The sequence below is a fragment of the Hemicordylus capensis genome, chromosome 5 (assembly GCF_027244095.1).
Source record: "Hemicordylus capensis ecotype Gifberg chromosome 5, rHemCap1.1.pri, whole genome shotgun sequence".
Classification (NCBI taxonomy): domain Eukaryota; kingdom Metazoa; phylum Chordata; class Lepidosauria; order Squamata; family Cordylidae; genus Hemicordylus; species Hemicordylus capensis.
Window position 1 is genome coordinate 124769109 of NC_069661.1, and position 16019 is coordinate 124785127.

At 46.6% G+C, this 16019-nt stretch overlaps 2 protein-coding genes across 11 annotated transcripts in view; one reads left to right on the top strand and one right to left on the bottom strand.

The window, feature by feature from the left end:
* TRMT44 (tRNA methyltransferase 44 homolog) overlaps positions 1 to 1839 on the bottom strand; it is a 41641-nt gene extending 39802 nt beyond the window's left edge. For 3 of the 4 annotated variants that reach the window (XR_008308764.1, XR_008308763.1, XR_008308765.1), the window contains exon 1: positions 1368 to 1839. Coding sequence is in view for 1 of the 4 variants with exons in the window: in XM_053256981.1 (XP_053112956.1) it covers positions 1368 to 1758 (391 nt within the window). In the remaining 3 variants the exon portion in view is untranslated. The remainder of the gene's footprint in view (positions 1 to 1367) is intronic. The other variant, XM_053256981.1, reaches the window with a different exon arrangement.
* The window catches only part of ACOX3 (acyl-CoA oxidase 3, pristanoyl), a 38292-nt gene continuing 22903 nt past the window's right edge, over positions 631 to 16019 (top strand). The window contains exons 1-6 of one of the 7 annotated variants that reach the window (XM_053256974.1): positions 631 to 733; positions 5672 to 5850; positions 7992 to 8225; positions 11488 to 11562; positions 12912 to 13001; positions 13797 to 13940. In XM_053256974.1, coding sequence (XP_053112949.1) covers positions 646 to 733; positions 5672 to 5850; positions 7992 to 8225; positions 11488 to 11562; positions 12912 to 13001; positions 13797 to 13940 — 810 coding nt within the window. In that variant the 5' untranslated portion in view covers positions 631 to 645. The other 6 variants (XM_053256979.1, XM_053256978.1, XM_053256976.1 and 3 more) reach the window with 6 other exon arrangements.

The following is a 16019-nucleotide window of genomic DNA, read 5'->3' on the forward strand; positions in this document are numbered from 1 at the left end:
CAGGGAAGGCGCCCAGAAAGTTTTGGCCCCTTCCTCCTCTCACGCTCCAAGCAGCTCGCTCTAGAGTGCGTGCGTCATCGCTACCCTACAAGCAGAACCGGTTACGTGCCATGCCCAGGGGCGTAACTAGGTTGGAGTGGGCCCTGAGACATGAATCTTAAATGCCCCCCCCCCCGTCACCGCTTACCTCTCCTTCCTCTGGCCGGATGTCTCTGCTAACTAGATGGTTCCCTCCTTGCGGCGGGATGCTCCGAGGCCAGGGTCAACTGTACGTGGCCAGTGGACGCTTGGCTTGGTGACCAAGCCCCACCCACCCACCCCCAGCCTCCCTGCAGGGCAGACGGGGCAACCTGGCCTTGTTCTGCTCGGCCAGAGGGGCTGGAGCACGAGGGGAGTTTTTGACGGTGGCTTTACTCGGTTGATAAGGGCGACCCGAGGAGGAGAGGAAAGGGAAACCAAAGATTAAAGAAACCTAACGCTTATCCAAGAGGCGGCGAGGTGAATCCTCTTGCGCAATCCAGAACCACTTCAGCCCACCTAATTCCTCTGCTTAGCCCCTTGGAGCGAGCGGGGGGCTGAGGGTCTTTTTAAGCCCAAGGAACAGCGCCTCGCGGGCTCAAGGGGCTGGGGAAATCAGCCTGGGAAATGTCCAAGCGGAAGGAGGTTGGCAAAGCAATGCACGCAGAATGCCACTCTCCTTCCCCGTCGACCCGGAGGTGTCTGAGGCAGTCGGGTGAGCTGCCAGGGATTCCCTTCTCATCTGAGCAATTCCCTTCTCCACCTCCTCCGCTGGAGAGAATGCCTGCCTGCTATCGCCTCCGCACTCTGAAGGGGAGAGGAGAAGGAGGGCGGGGGCGAAGCTGGGCTCGCGACCTACACTCTGCCCCTTTCCAAATCCCCAGGAGGCCACTGAGAAAGGCAGTGGGGGGGGGGGCAGAAATCTCTGCAGGCGCGCGCCCCTTTCCTCTCCACACCAGCCCGCGTGCGCTTAAGGTGAGGCGAGGGGAGGCACTTCCTGACTGACACTGCCTGCGGCGGCGGCAGCAATGTGCAAGGGACTTTGGTGCGCAGGCACTCCCCAAGGGACGGCGACTGGCAGCAGGGCATCTCCAGGCAGGCAGGCCGGCCGAGTTCGACCTAGGCGGCGGCAGGGGGGACAAAGCCAGGCCCAAGGACCCCACCCCACCCCGCCCAGCTGCAGTCCGACCAGCCTTCGCAGCCCAGCAGCCGCAGCAGGGAGCAAGTGGCGGGCAGAGGAATCCCATCTCCTCCCGCACACTCCTCCAGCAGCCGTTTCTTAAGAGCTGGGCTCGCTCAGGCTGCGGAAGAAGCCCATGCCGTGCCTCCCCCCACCCCCGTCACCTCACCTTTTACTACTATCTCCTGAGCGGGCGCGGGGGGGCTGCCTTTGGGCACCAGGGTCCGCAGCACCACCTCCAGCTCCTCCTCGGCGGGACCTTCGGCCAGGCAAAGACGGGGCGCCTCGCAGTCCTGGAAGAGGCTGTAGAGGGCTTCCCAGGCAGCCTCCCCCAGTGGCAGCCGGGCGTCAGAGAGAGGCTTTACAGTCGCCCTTCCGGGGTCCCCGTTCCCGGCTACTCTGAGTCCGGACCGCGCCACCTTCCGAGTTTCGTCTAAGCGGGCGCCGCAAAGCCGCTTGTTGGCCACTTGGGGCTTCTCCAGCCACACGCTCACGGCCGCCCAAAAGCCCCCGGGAAGCGGCAGCGGATCCCCCAGAGGAACTTCCCCCAGCAGCTCCATGGGGAAGAACGAAGCCAGGATAGCAGGCGCAGCATGATGACGTTGGCTCCAAACGCGAGTCGCTTTCCCCGGCTGCTAACGGAGTGTCTCTTGCCTTGAGTCCCATAGACTTAAGCTAACGAGATGGAGATTGCCTGGGCATGGAATTTCCGGGTTCTCCTTGGACACAATTTTTTCTATTCTGGACGGAAGTGGCAGCCAGCTACTCATAGAAAGCAATAGGGAAATCCAGGACTTTCGCGTACCTGATACTGGAGGACAAACTCTTTCTCTCTCACACACACACAACACGCCGCGCGGAAGGCTACAGTGAAGATCCGAGTTCATGCCCAAGTCTTATTTCATGTGGATATTATGGGGCTTTTTTTGGGTGTGTGTGTCCGCAGCTGAAATATCTTGTTTTCTTGTGGTAGCAAGCATGACTTGTCCCCGTAGCTAAGCAGGGTCTGCCCTGGTTGCATCTGAATGGGAGACTTGATGCGAGAGCACTGCAAGATCTTCCCCTCAGGGGATGAAGCTGCCGCTCTGGGAAGAGCAGAAGGTTCCAAGTTCCCTCCCTGGCTTCTCCAAGATAGGGCTGAGAGAGATTCCTGCCTGCAACCTTGGAGAAGCCGCTGCCAGTCTGTGAAGACAATACTGAGCTAGATAGACCAATAGTCTAACTCGGTATATGGCAGCTTCCTATGTTCCTAATCATTCCGCTTCCCAGGTTTCCCTCTTGGAGTAGGTGATTGAACCTCAGGGTTGTTGCGGCTTAAACTTTTTAAAAACAACAACAACCCTGTATTGGAAAACTTTCTCTTCCCATAAATCTGTGGCTGGTTTGAATTTCCAGCCTAAAAAATCCCTTCAAAACACACACATCAATTTTAGGTTACAGTGGGTTCCACTCCTACCTTTTGGGTAGATTTCAGATGGTATGCTTGGTGACCGTTGCTCTTCAAAACAGGAGCAGTTATATATGGAGCAGGGATATAGCTAAAATTGAGCTGGTGGTTCAAAGAAGCTCCTGAGGGGGCCTCCAAGCTCCATCCCTCCCTATTTGCTTTATTATCTCCCTCACTCCAAGGGGTCACCGGGGAGGGGCCAAACACACACACCCTCTCCCCTAGCTACACCCCTTAGAATCCCCCCATTCTGACACCTTGATGTCTCAGGCTGAGACTATGCCAAGAGCACTTTGTACCAGCTTCAGCTGATACAACAGCTCTGCCTGTTCCTTGAAGAGAACAACCACGAAACAGTGGTGCTTCTATGTTCAGGGACACCACTTTACTAGATGGGCAGCAGTCAGTACAGAAGGCCACACTCTATGAGGGGATCTCAGCCAGGAATCAGCACAGGATGCATAAATCCAGGTGCTGATTGAAGTTCTTCGCTGGGAAGACAGCCAAGAAAATACCAGCCAAACAGTAGATATAATTTCTGATAGTGAGTACGTGGCGAAAGGGTCACAGTTTTACATGTTTCTGTGGGCTAAGAATGCTTGGCTGGCCTCGGACAATGGCAGGAAATCCTAGATCAGTGGCGAAAAAGGGAAGGGGGAATCAAGATCCAGTGGATTAAAGCTGACGCAGGCAAAAGCGACTTTCTTAGCCGCTTAAATCAGCAGGCAGATGACTTAGTAAAAAGTCACTGTCCACCCAATTGTATAGTGTTATGTTTTTATCACTATCCTTTTCTCTTAGAATAGTAATGATTGGTGATGCTAATACAGTCCAGTATACTTTGGACAGGTGTCTTTTTAAAGTGTTTTTCCCCCACAGGTTGCATGTTTGCGCAGAAAACAAACCGCATTTTAAAACGCGAATAGTATAAAGTGGTCATTTGCTTGGTGAGTTTTGCATGGGGGTGTGGTTACGTGGGCGGGGCTGCTGGATGAGTGTGGCTACTTGGGCTGGCATTGTGAGTGCCTGCACTTCTGTATTTGCGATGTCACCCCTGAGCACAGCAGTATTTGAAAACTCCTAGGCAGTCCGGACCTTGACAGTGTTGGTGAGTCTTGTTTTTTAAGTCTATGTTAGGGTGAAGCGAGTGGATGAAAGGCTGCTTTGCTGCGATACAGGGCTGAGCCGAGAGCTGGAGGAGAAGGTAGCAGCGACGGAGGCATCCTGTGGGTTCATTTATTGCGTTGCCCGTGAAAGCGAAGCAAAGCGTTGAATTGGTCAGGCCTAAGTGGGGCGAGGGTGGTGAGGAAGCAAGGCAGAGGCTTTTTGGTCTCTTTTCTTTGCTTATAGGAGAATGCTTGATTGGTTGGTCCAGCAGCTTAAGTCCTAAATCTCCCCATAGAAATCCTGGCATTTCTTAAGAGGCGTCAGGTCTGCCGGGGGCATCACTGCCCTGCTGGGTGAGTGCGGGAGAATCGCGTTTGGTTCCGCAGTTCCTCATCGTATTGCGTTGCCGTGGATGTTACCATTTGGGAAAGGCGAATACTCTGAAGCTTGATGGGAGGAGCGCAGAAGCCTGGGGGAGAGGGACCTAAACGCCCCGCAAAGTTCCTGTTTCAGAACGGGCTAGTGTTGGAATTACAGGGGGGCATATTTGGCCCGTGTCTTAGCAGCTCTTCCTTTGAGAAGACCCCCCGGGCTGGGGGTGGGCCGCATGGTTCGGCTAAAATGGGGTTAGTCAGGCTTCTGTTCTTTATTAAGAGCCCAGGCAGCCCCCTTCCTTTATTTGCCCCCATAGTTAGAGCATTGCCAGGCACTCAGACAGAGGCATGGAACCTGGACTTCGGAGCCATCTGAACTAAATAATTGTTATCTGGATTATGAAATAAGTTAATGGCTGCCAGAGGAACTGTCAGTGCAACACAGGTTTACTCAGAAATAATCCCTACTGCATCTCAGTGCCAAGTGTTTAGAATTGCAGCCTGAATCTGAACAGGAAGAACAGAGCCAGCAAACTTGCTGCTCTTCTCATCCAACAACTCTCCTATGAACTGTCTTTGTGCATCTGTAAAAAGAGTGCATTGCACATTCTATAGAAACACCTTGGTATTAGATCTGTCGTGGAAAGAAGCAACTCCCTGCATTCCTTGAGTAATGATTCTAGTGCTTTACCTGAGCTAGCAGCTGCTGGAGTGGAGATCTTCTGTTCCCTCACTTCAGGTTAAGTGAGTTCAGAGTGCTGATCACCCACAAACTGCAAGCATAACAGCTTGTTTTGGCCTAATTACAAAGTGGCCCTCTGGAGTGTACAGCCATGCACTAATTGCTTAAATTAGGATGGTCACGACACAATGTCCCGGCCTCTTCCAGAATCTTTTAAGCTTCCAGGGTGGAGCCTGGTGAATTTCAACCCCCTTGATAGAACTGGCACACTTGTATTTCTTTATCCTCTTGTGTAAGGGCTGGGTAAGACCCAAAGTTGTTTATACAGACCAAGAGCAGTTATTGTATCAAGTTTAAAGTGGTCAAGTCATACTTTTACCTGTGACTGCCTGCATTGCCTCTCTAAAACTTTGAACAGCTGTTCATGTGATGAACTGAGAGGATCACAGAGTTGAAGAGGACCTTGTAGGTCATCTAGTCTAGTTCAACCCCTGCTTGATGCAGGAAATCCAGAACTAGGCTATCCCCATCAGATGACTTCCGGTCTCCCATTGAAGGCCTCCTGCAAGGGAGCAGCCACCATCTCCCTGGTTCCATTGTCAACTTCTAAGAAGCCTCTTCAAATGCTTAGCTGAAACCTATCCTCCTGCAACTTCAGCTGGTTAGATTTCTGCCTTCTGGGGCAGCAGAGGTCAAATACAGAGGCCCTTCCATTATTTGAGAAGTGCTACCATGCCTTTCCAGTCTTCTCTTTTCCGCACTAAACACATCGCTTTGGCCTTTTTTCATAGGGATCTGGAAGCTATCTTTCTCCTTTAAACATATATGTGCGTGTTATGAATATGTTGTATTTTTGTTTCCAGAACAAGTATTTTCTATCAAGATGGCATCTACTGGTGATCTGGAAGAGGTCAACTCTAGCAACACGTCACTGCTACCTGACTTGCCTAGTGGACCGCTCTGTGCCTACCGGAAGCAAGCATCCTTCGATTGGAAGGAGATGGTATTATTCATAGAAAATGAAGATCTCATCCATTTTAAGGTAAGGCTTAAGAAGAGTATCTGTTGAAACAAACTTGCAAATTGAATTAAAAAATATTGTAAGCTCACGCATAGCTGATGCCATGAAATGTATCAGGAAATTATGGTTCTTCGTATGGATCCTGGCCAAGGGATCCTGTGACTGATCCTGGGATGGGAGTTGTAGCCCAACAATACCTGGGGAGCTGAAGTTGTGGTAGAAGGATGGGTTCAATTCTCCACTCAGCTATGAAGTTCACTGGCTGGACCTTGAGAAAATCATTCTCTCAGCCTAAAATACCTCGTGGGGTTGTTGTAAGGTTAAAATGGGTGTGCAGACAGCCTCGCCAGGCAACCCTATGGTCCTGGCAAGCCAGCAGCCAGCTCATGTCAGTGTAATTTAGTTGGAACCCTATGCACTTCCAGCAGAAAAATGGAGAAAACGCCAACAGCACACGCAGCAGCTCCGCCGGCTACTCCCCCAGCAATGCCCAGCAACACAACCAGCACACATCAACCATGCAACGATATGACTATAAAGCGCCTATAACAGCCATGCATAAAAAGAGCCGATCCAGATATGACAACAGGGAAACACCCCATGATGTACCTAGGTTGATAGATTCAGAATGCAGGGAGAGAGGAAAGACAGAGCCTTGGGAGAAGTGTCTCTAATATCACCATGGGGTCAGCAATAGGGTGGAGGTAATACTACAATTGTTCTGATGCATATATCTTATACACATGTGCATTTAGTTATTATTTCTGGGACAGACAGCAATCACTTCTGGAGGAATTACTCTTTGAAGCTAGGGGAATTACTTGGATGCTTAGAGGAACACTTCCCTTCTGCAGCCAACTTTGACTATCGGGGGAAGCAGGCAACTATTCATTTGACGGAGCAGATTCATCTAACTGAATCAACAAGCATGTTTAATTTTTGATCGGGTCTACATAGTGAAGTGTCACTGTAAGGCAGCCTAGGGAAAAAAAAACAGTCAGGAGGCCAGGACCTTTCATAAGGAAGGCGGAACCATAATCCGGGATTAAATATTGCCTGTAGTCGAGCAGATGTAACAGAGTGGATCTGAAGGCTGTGTCAGTATGGGGAAAGGGAGCAGGGATTACCCAAGTCAAGTTTCTGTGAAGAAAATGAAAGTAGAGTTTGAAAGTGGGAGAAGGGAGGGAAAGTCATTTACACGTCTGCCAATAAGAGATGAAACTTTGAAAGGGGAGGGGTGGATCTCAGGCTGAAGGTCTGGCTTCCATACCTCAATGAGGCCATCACTGGGCTGGTTTGCTTTGGCACCTGTCCAATGGGATTCAATAGTGTCTGGAAGTTTGCCAAGCACCCAGTTTCAAGATTCCAGTCTCGGCTTAGGTTCAGCATATGCAACAAACTGAGTTTTGGGTGCAGGGTTGAGTGCCAGCACTTGGCTGGGAGCTTCAGAGGACAAGTAGTGGGCAATGTGTCTACCAGCATACACTAATACACATACACTAATTTGCATTGGTTCAGGTTAATTATTGGGAATAAAGCAAAAGGGAGGGATGGCTTCCGAACAGAGGCTTCCTGAGTGACAAAAGGCCAGGGATACAGTATGTACATTGATAATCTAGTTAGTAGGTTCTGAGGACTGAATGGGTGAGGCAGGACACACAGCAGATGGGTTTGCAATGTGCCAGTTCAATCAGTAGCGAGGAGTTGTTCTGTGATTACATTCCAATGGGGTCGGTTTGGTCCATTCAGACTCACTCCCCTTTGTCTCCTGCTTCCCACCTTTCCCAGGCTGGCAGCTTCAAGGTACAAGACAGTCTTCTTCTTCCTCTGTCCACAGTCTGGCTCCTTCCTTCCTTCCTTTCTCAAAAAGCTTATAATCACTGAGGTATGATCTGGCTGAGACTTTTGTTCAAATTGCCAGATGATTTTCTGCAGAGATATAAGATGTGGCATGTGTTTGTGTGACATGTTCATACTTGTTTGTAACTTTTAACTGTTTTCTGATTTTTATTCTTGCTCTATGCTTATTGTATAAGAAAGTGTCTATGAAGCACTTATATGAATAAGATAAGCATATTTCGGTTTAGTGAGAAGTTTAGGTCTGATTTTATCAACTGTTCTGATATTTAAAGTCATTATTTTGACACTTTTGTTCCATGAAGAACAGGATATTCTCAGCTTTTGAAAGTGATCCTCTCTTTGCGCGTCTTCCTGGAGAAGAACTATCCCTTGAGAAATATCGAGAGCTAACCTTCCTTCGCTGTAGAAGACTCTTTGAATATGATTTTCTAAGACTAGAAGATATTGCAGAACAACCATTAAGAATCATCGTGCTGATTAGCTGCCTGGGGATGTATGATTGGTCTCTTGGAACCAAATATCTGCTAAATTCCCAGGTAGGTGCAATGCAAGTACAATCCTCACTATACTTAAACAGACTTAAAACCTCTAACAATGTACATCCTATTATTTCTCTAGTGGTGGAGGGCATCCAGAATGAGTTATCTCCAGCCACTCACTCTAAATGCAGGACATAGGCCAATTTAAGTTTAAATTTAAACTCACTAAGGCCCGATGGGAGGAGAGCCCTCCCAGTTTCCTGTCCTGCCTGCTCTAAAGACAGCTACTACAACAAATATTTATATACTGCTCTTCAATCAAAGTTCTCAAAGTGGTTTACATAGCAAAATAATACATAAATAAGATGGTCCCCTGTCCCCAAAGGGCTCACAGTCTAAAACATAAGGCAGATACCAGCAGCAGCCACTGGAGGGATGCTTTGCTGGGGTTGGATAGGGCCAGTTGCTTTTCCCTTGCTAAATATAAGAGAATCGCCACTTTAAAAGTTGTCTCTTTGCTGAGTTAGCATCTACTTACTTGGAATCTAATCCTTGTTTCACCTTCATGGCCTACTTCTAGATCACATGCAGAACCAACAGCAATATACACTTGGCCCAACTGAATGAAGCACTCAAAACTGGGACAAAATTATACACTAAATGTACAATAATTTATATATTTAATTCTCTAAGACATACCTTTGGCTAATCCCATGTGTGGCAACTCTTATGAGAGTTCAGAGAGATGCCAGATAGGCTAGCCATGGGAAGTGTGGAAGAGGGCAAAATGGTAGCGGCTAAAGAAAACTGTGGCGGGCAGGCGGCCAGCGGCTGGATGAGTGGGAGGACAAAATGGCGGCGGGCAAAATGGCAGGGGACGGGCAGGAGGACAGACGGGCAAAACGGCGGTGACGGTGTCTGGGGAAGAAGGGGGCTATGGTGGTGGGCCAGCGGACAGGGGAAGGAAGAAGCTGAGTGAGGTAGATGGGAGAGAAAACAACGGCAATGGGGGAAATGGGGGGAGGTGGCAGCGGGGAAGGCGGCTAGATGCGCAGATGCTCTGTGCCTGGCCCAGCTAGTATTTATTAAAATTTAAAATGTAAAAAAAACCTTGTTTAATGTAAAATCTCACCAAAGAACTCAAGGCAAAAGAGTTGTTTTTTAAAACACACACACACCAATATATAACCATAAAACCTGAAGATATTTTGTGTGTGTGTGTGTGTGTGTGTGTGTGTGTGTGTGTGTGTGTGTGTAATAATAAATTTCAAAAGATACATCAGCAGGTTCTCTCCACTGAGAAACTATTTTCCCCCGTGACTACTTTCCTTAAAGTCCTTTGGAAAGAAGAAATCTGGGACTTTAAGGAAAGTAGTCACTGGGGAAAATAGTCTCTCAGTGGAGAGAACCTGCTGATGTATCTTTTGAAATTTATTACAAGAAGTGACAGTTGAAAGAGATTAGTTATAGAAAAGAACTTGTTGCAAAGAGTGATGGTGAGAACAAACAGGAGTGTGCAAGTCAACAGATTTGCACACCTCCTCTAACTCATTGATGGGGCTGCTGATGAAGACAGGGAGAGGTTGAAACATGTCTGGCTAATAATTTATCACTGACAAACAGTAAAAGTAAACAGTAAAAACTGTTTACTTGCATTTTGGATTAGAGCTTTCGTTTATATGTATTAGCAACCTTACATAAGAACAGCCCTGTTGGACCTTATGTTCAAGGCCCATCTAGTCCAGCATCCTGTTTCACACAGTGGCCCACCAGATGCCGCTGGGAAGCCCACAGGCAGGAGCTGAGGGCATGCCCTCTCTCCCGCTGTTACTCCCCTGCAACTGGTACTCAGAGGCATCCTGCATCTGAGGCTGGAGGTGGCCTATAGCCCTCAGACTACAGGCCGTAGATAGACCTCTCCTCCATGAAGTTATCCAAACTCCTCTTGAAGTCATCCAGGTTGTTGGCTGTCACCACATCTTGTGGCAAAGAATTCCACAAGTTGATTATGTGTTGTGTGAAAAAGTACTTCCTTTTTGTTGGTCCTAAATTTCTTGGCAATCAATTGCATGGGATGACCTCTGGTTCTAGTGTTATGTGAGAGGGAGAAAAACTTCTTTCTATCGACTTTCTCCATACCATGCATAATCATGTCTCCCCTTAGTCGCCTCTTTTCCAAAGTAAAGAGCCCAAGATGCTGTAGCTTTGCCTCATAAGAAAGGTGCTCTCATCTTGATTGCCCTCTTCTGCACCTTTGCAGTTCTACAATGTCCTTCTTTAGAGATGGTGACCAGAATGGTATGCAGTACTCGAAGTGTGGCTATACCATAAATTTGTATAGGGACATTATTATATTAATAGTTTTATTTCCAATCTGTAATGATTCCAGGCATGGAATTGGCCTTTTTCACAGCTGCCGCGCATTGAGTCGACACATTCAATGAGCTGTCCACCATGTCTCCAAGATACCTCTCTTGATCAGTCACCGATAGTTCAGATTCCATTGGTGTATATGTGAAGTTGTGGGGGGGGGGGTTTGCCCCAATATGCATCATTTTGCACTTACCAACACTGAACCGCATTTGCCATTTTGTCCATTTTTAAAAAACCTATAAACATCTTATGGGTTTAAAAAAAAAAAAACAATTCCTTTGCCTTGGTTTATGTGGTGATAGTTTATTCTTTTTTCTGACATTCTTCTAGTTCCTACAATATATATATTTTGTTCTCTTCAGTTTCACTTTTTGCTCTCCATTACACATTCACCCAAAGTCTGGCAGCAACCTCTAACAGGAGCCAGTTGACTGTTTATCACCTGTTGATTCCTCAGAGGAATCAGTTTCCTCCTCAACTACCCACTGCACAAGGAGGGGCCAGAGTAACTGACATACCACTGCCTCTCATTTTTTTTCGGCCCTTCCTTACACTTGCTATGGAAAGTTTAGTCATTTCCTGGCCTTTTGGACATACTGTACACAGAAAGAAAGTTGTTGCTTGAGAGCACTCCAGAGTGCTATGAAATATTTTAAGTGTTTTGATTCCATTAAGTACTTACTTTCAGAGTATAGTGAATCTAGAAAAAATAAAATCTGAATAGAAGCTATTGTCCTGTAACTATCTTCCATTGAATAATATAACACACTTTCTGTTGGGGAGGGGTTGGGGGACAACCTGTAGACAGTGTGGCTTCACTATATTCAGCCTTTCTTGGACAGATTATCATGACTCCTTTCTTTCCTTGGCTTGTCTAGTTCTCTACCAGCATTTTGATTAATTTAAACTGTTCATGTAAATCAGCTCCTTGTCTTAAAACTTACAGGTATTCAGAAGTGTAATTGAGAGTTCAGGTTCTGGAAGACATAGAGAGTTCCTTACGCAGAATGAAAATATGGAGGTACTGATCATTATTCTGATTCTAAATTAAATTCAAGCTACTGTTTTTCTTTTTAAAAACAAGCTTAAGTATCAATAGATGTAAGATGATTACCTATACATTTTATTGAGCAAAATCTGCAAATATTGTGTTAAAATGTGGAGCTATTTCATTTTAAATCAGTCATTCTACTCTTTTTAAAAAAATTATTTAGCTTTTTCACATATTGATAAGGACCTTGGCTCAATTTGCATACCATGCCCCCTCCTTATCCAACAGCCGAGCAGCTTTCAAAAAAGAGTAAAGTTCGCTGATCAGAAGGGGGATAAGGAGCTGGACTGAGGGAATAATAATTATTATTATATTTATTTATTTATTTATTCGATTTCTATACCACCCTTCCAAAGATGGCTCCGGGAGGTTTACACAGAGAAATAATAAATAAATGAGATGGATCCCTGTCCCCAAAGGGCTCACAATCTAAAAAGAAACACAAGATAGACACCAGCAATAGTCACTGGAGGTACTGTGCTGGTGGTGGATAGGGCCAGTTACTCTCCCTCTGCTAAATAAAGAGAATCACCACGTTAAAAGGTGCCTCTTTGCCAAGTTAGCAGGGGTAACTTGAGGGATTGAGGGAATTTTAGCATTTTTGAAAGAGCTATGTGCATGTTCCTTTAGATCAAGTGAAAATATCTCTTTATTCTAGCTGATTTCTTAATATGAAATTGCATCCACTTTATTACTTTCCTACTTTTTGTTTCCCCCACCACCATTAATATACTGTCTAGAATAAGGATTTTGTCTCTTGCTGAAGTGAACTGCAGTTAACCTAACCTTGGTCTTGATCCTAAAAGTAAAGTATCTCCCATAACAACCACAGCAGAGTAACCAAACAAGTATGTGAGTGTAATGCATATATTTAGCCCCCTCCCCTCCCCTCCTCCCTTGGAGAAGTGAGGGAGAATAAGCTGCCCTTCAGTACAATTTCAAGGCTCACCATGAAGCCTTTTCAGCCACAGAATGCCCATGCTCCGTCCATATTGCTGGCAGCACTGTAGAGGCGTATACTCTGTGGTACATTTTCCCCATGGTGGAGCCACACATCAACCTCTGCCCATCTACAGGGCAGTCGGTGAACCCTGAGTCATTATGTGGTAAGGGCTAGAAGATTATAAGTTGGCGCCAGCATATTCCTGTTGTACTCCATGTTCAAATTACACATGCGGAACTTTAAGTTTTAGAGTTTTCATCTGCATTTTGAACTGTTTTAATTGTGGTGTTTTAGTTGTGGGTTTCGATTGTGGACTGCCAGGGACTTGTGTATGTGTTAAATATACAAAATTGAATTTATTTATTTTTGCTTGCAGCTTTTTGGGTGTTTTGCTCTGACTGAAGTTAGCCATGGTAGCAATACCAAGAATATGCGGACTACTGCTAAATATGACCCCGCTACACAAGTTAGTGCACAATCCATTAAAAACATTTTAGTATTTTATCATTAATGTTTTGTTTTAATAGCCCAGGTACTTTGATCCTTTCTGAACTGGGACCTGCCAAAGTTATTTATGATGAATTAAGAGTCACATTGCCTCAATACTGCAATAGGAGGGAAAGCAAGAGTCCTACTGCCTGGAATTAAGGCTGTAGTGTTAATGGTGCTGATTAAGATTCATAGTGGACCACAAATTGAACATGAGCCAGCATTGTGATGCAACAGCCTAAAAAGCTAATGCAATCTTGGAATGCGTTAACTGAGGCATAGTGTCAAGATCATGAGAAGGAATAGTTGCCTTCTGTTCTGCACTGGTGAGACCTCACTTGGAATACTAGGCAGCATCCAGACTACATTACTCCTGGATAATTATACTTCAATTATGTAATCCTACAGAATAACTCTTGGGTGGTTCTAGTTTAGTCTGGATGCTGCTCACTGTGTCCTGCTCTGGACACTGCATTTTAAGAACAACACTGATAAACTGGAGAGAATCCAGAGGAGGGCACCTAAGATAGTAAAGGGGGTCTGACATTTTAGATCTATTTCTGACAGTCAGATTTAGGTCCTGAAATATATGCAAAGACTGCTTAAAATATGTTCATGATTTGTTCTGAGAACTTCTGGTTCTTCTGGGTTTACGCACTGACAGCATAAAACAGAGATCTTCCATATATGCCTTCAACTTTGTACTTTGAGAGTGGATATAAAGTGTCTTGTAAGATTTATATGCATATATATTCTTTTGTTAACTGCATAGGAATTTGTTGTCCATTCACCTGATTTTGAAGCTGCCAAGTTTTGGGTTGGCAACATGGGAAAGAACGCCACGCATGCAGTTGTCTATGCACAGTTGTACACCCCAGATGGACAGTGCCATGGACTGCATGCCTTCATTGTACAGGTGAGAATAGATGATGATGGCTCTCTAGAATTTGGGGATTTTTGGAGTTTTTTTCCACCAGCTGTATCATTTATGCCATTTACATGTTTTAAATTCCCTCAAAACATGTGGTTATAACACCACATGTTTTGAAGAATTATCACAGGGGAATGTATATTTGCTACAAGTAGAAAATGCAAATGTTTACATTGTGTGAGATTTATTAACTGAAGTATGCAGCACTGGAGTGAGTAGAAGGGTTATTCTCTCTGTAGTCCATAGTTCAGCTGGTATCAACTGAACTATGGACTATAGTGTATTCAATCTCTGTTGGGCCTTCTTCTTTAGGTGTACAGTTAACTTGCAAATGATTGTGCTTTCCCTTTTCTCCTCGCCTACTGGCCTGTAGAGTAGGGATGTTGCACGGAACCGGCTGGGGCCGGTTTGGTGGCAGGGGGGTTAACTTTAAGGGTGGGAGAGGTTGCTCTCCCCCCCCCCGCCCCACTTGCCGGCGCTCAATTTCCTAAAAGTCTGTCAGGGCGGCAGCGTACCTCCCTGCCCCCTTGTTGCCCTCCCGCCCCTTTACCAGATGTAACTGGAAGTACTTGACGCGCCTGCACATGCAGCATTCAGGTACGACGAGTACTTCCGGTTACATCCAGTAAAGGGGGCAATGGTGGGCAGGGAGGTACGCTGCCACCCTGATGGACTTTTAGTAAATCGAGCGCCGGTGGGGGAAATGTGGTGTGTGTGGGGAGGGTAAGTACATCCTCCCTGCCCTTAAAGGCAGACACCCTCCGCTGTCAAACCTTTGAGCCGGCCAGTGTTTGAACCTGTTCGGAGGCCCATGCACATCGCTACTGCAGAATGCTACATAGGAAGCTGTCATATACTGTGTCAGACCATGGGTCCATCTAGCTCAGTATTGTCTACGCAGACTGGCAGTGGCTTCTCCAAGGTGGCAGGCAGGAATCTCTCTCAGCCCTTTCTTGGAGAAGCCAGAGAGGGAACTTGAAACCGTCTGCTCTTCCCAAAGCGGCATCATCCCCTGAGGGGAATATCTTACAGTGCTCACACATCAAGTCTCCCATTTATATGCAACCAGGGACCTGCTTAGCTGAGGGGACAAGTCCTGTTTGGTACCACAAGACCAGATCTCCTCTGTCAGACCAGCTCTCCTCTGTGTCATCCTTGGCCACTGCACTATTACCGCTTTTTGGATAAACTCATGCTGCTGCTTTGCAGTGAGGAAAACAATGGCAGTATAGCAACTGCACAACATCACTATTAAGTCTTTGGCCCTGTTCAGACAAACCTGTTTCTTCTGGGTGTGAGAGACTTAGTTGCCGAGCTTACCATCTGTTCTCCTCAAGCAAAAAGTCATAGTGGATCTATCTGTACCCAAGATGCCCATGCCTGAAGCTACTATCTGTCTTGCTCCTTTAATCCAGGTTTAGATAGTGAGTTCAGGGAGACTGCAGGTATGTAAGAACATGGTACTCTATGGTTCGGGATCACATGTTTTCCGGGGGAGGAGGACGAGGACATGGGCACGTTCCTGTATGTTAATTATACTAAATAGACCCTATTCAGATAAATATTTTTCCTGACAAAACAAATGAAGGTACAGAATTGCATTGTGGCCCCCATATGGATCCCTTTTAGTAGATGCTAGGTTACCATGTGTCAGTAACTGTGGGCAAGTTTTACCCCTATTACAACACTATCCCCAAGTGCATTCCCTCATATGAGAGAAAGTAAATGGGTCCCCTCAGAGGAACCACTGGAGTGGGGACTAAGCCTGTCCCCAGCCTGTGGTGCCCCTGTGTCTGGGAAAGGGGGGCAGGTTTTCCCTGTGTTCAGCCTATCTTGCATATAGTAGTTTGTTTACTATGTCTCGGATAACATACCATTGAAAACTCAGTCACCCCTACTAGGGATGTGCACAAATCTGTTCAGAGGCCCTTTTACGGGCCTCCGAACAGGTTTAAACACTGGGTGTGTGTGTGGGGGGGGGGTGTGCCGAAGTTCAAAGGTGGGGGTTGTCTCACTTTAAGGGTGGGGGTGGGTGCACTTAACCCTCTGCCCACTTCCCCCCCA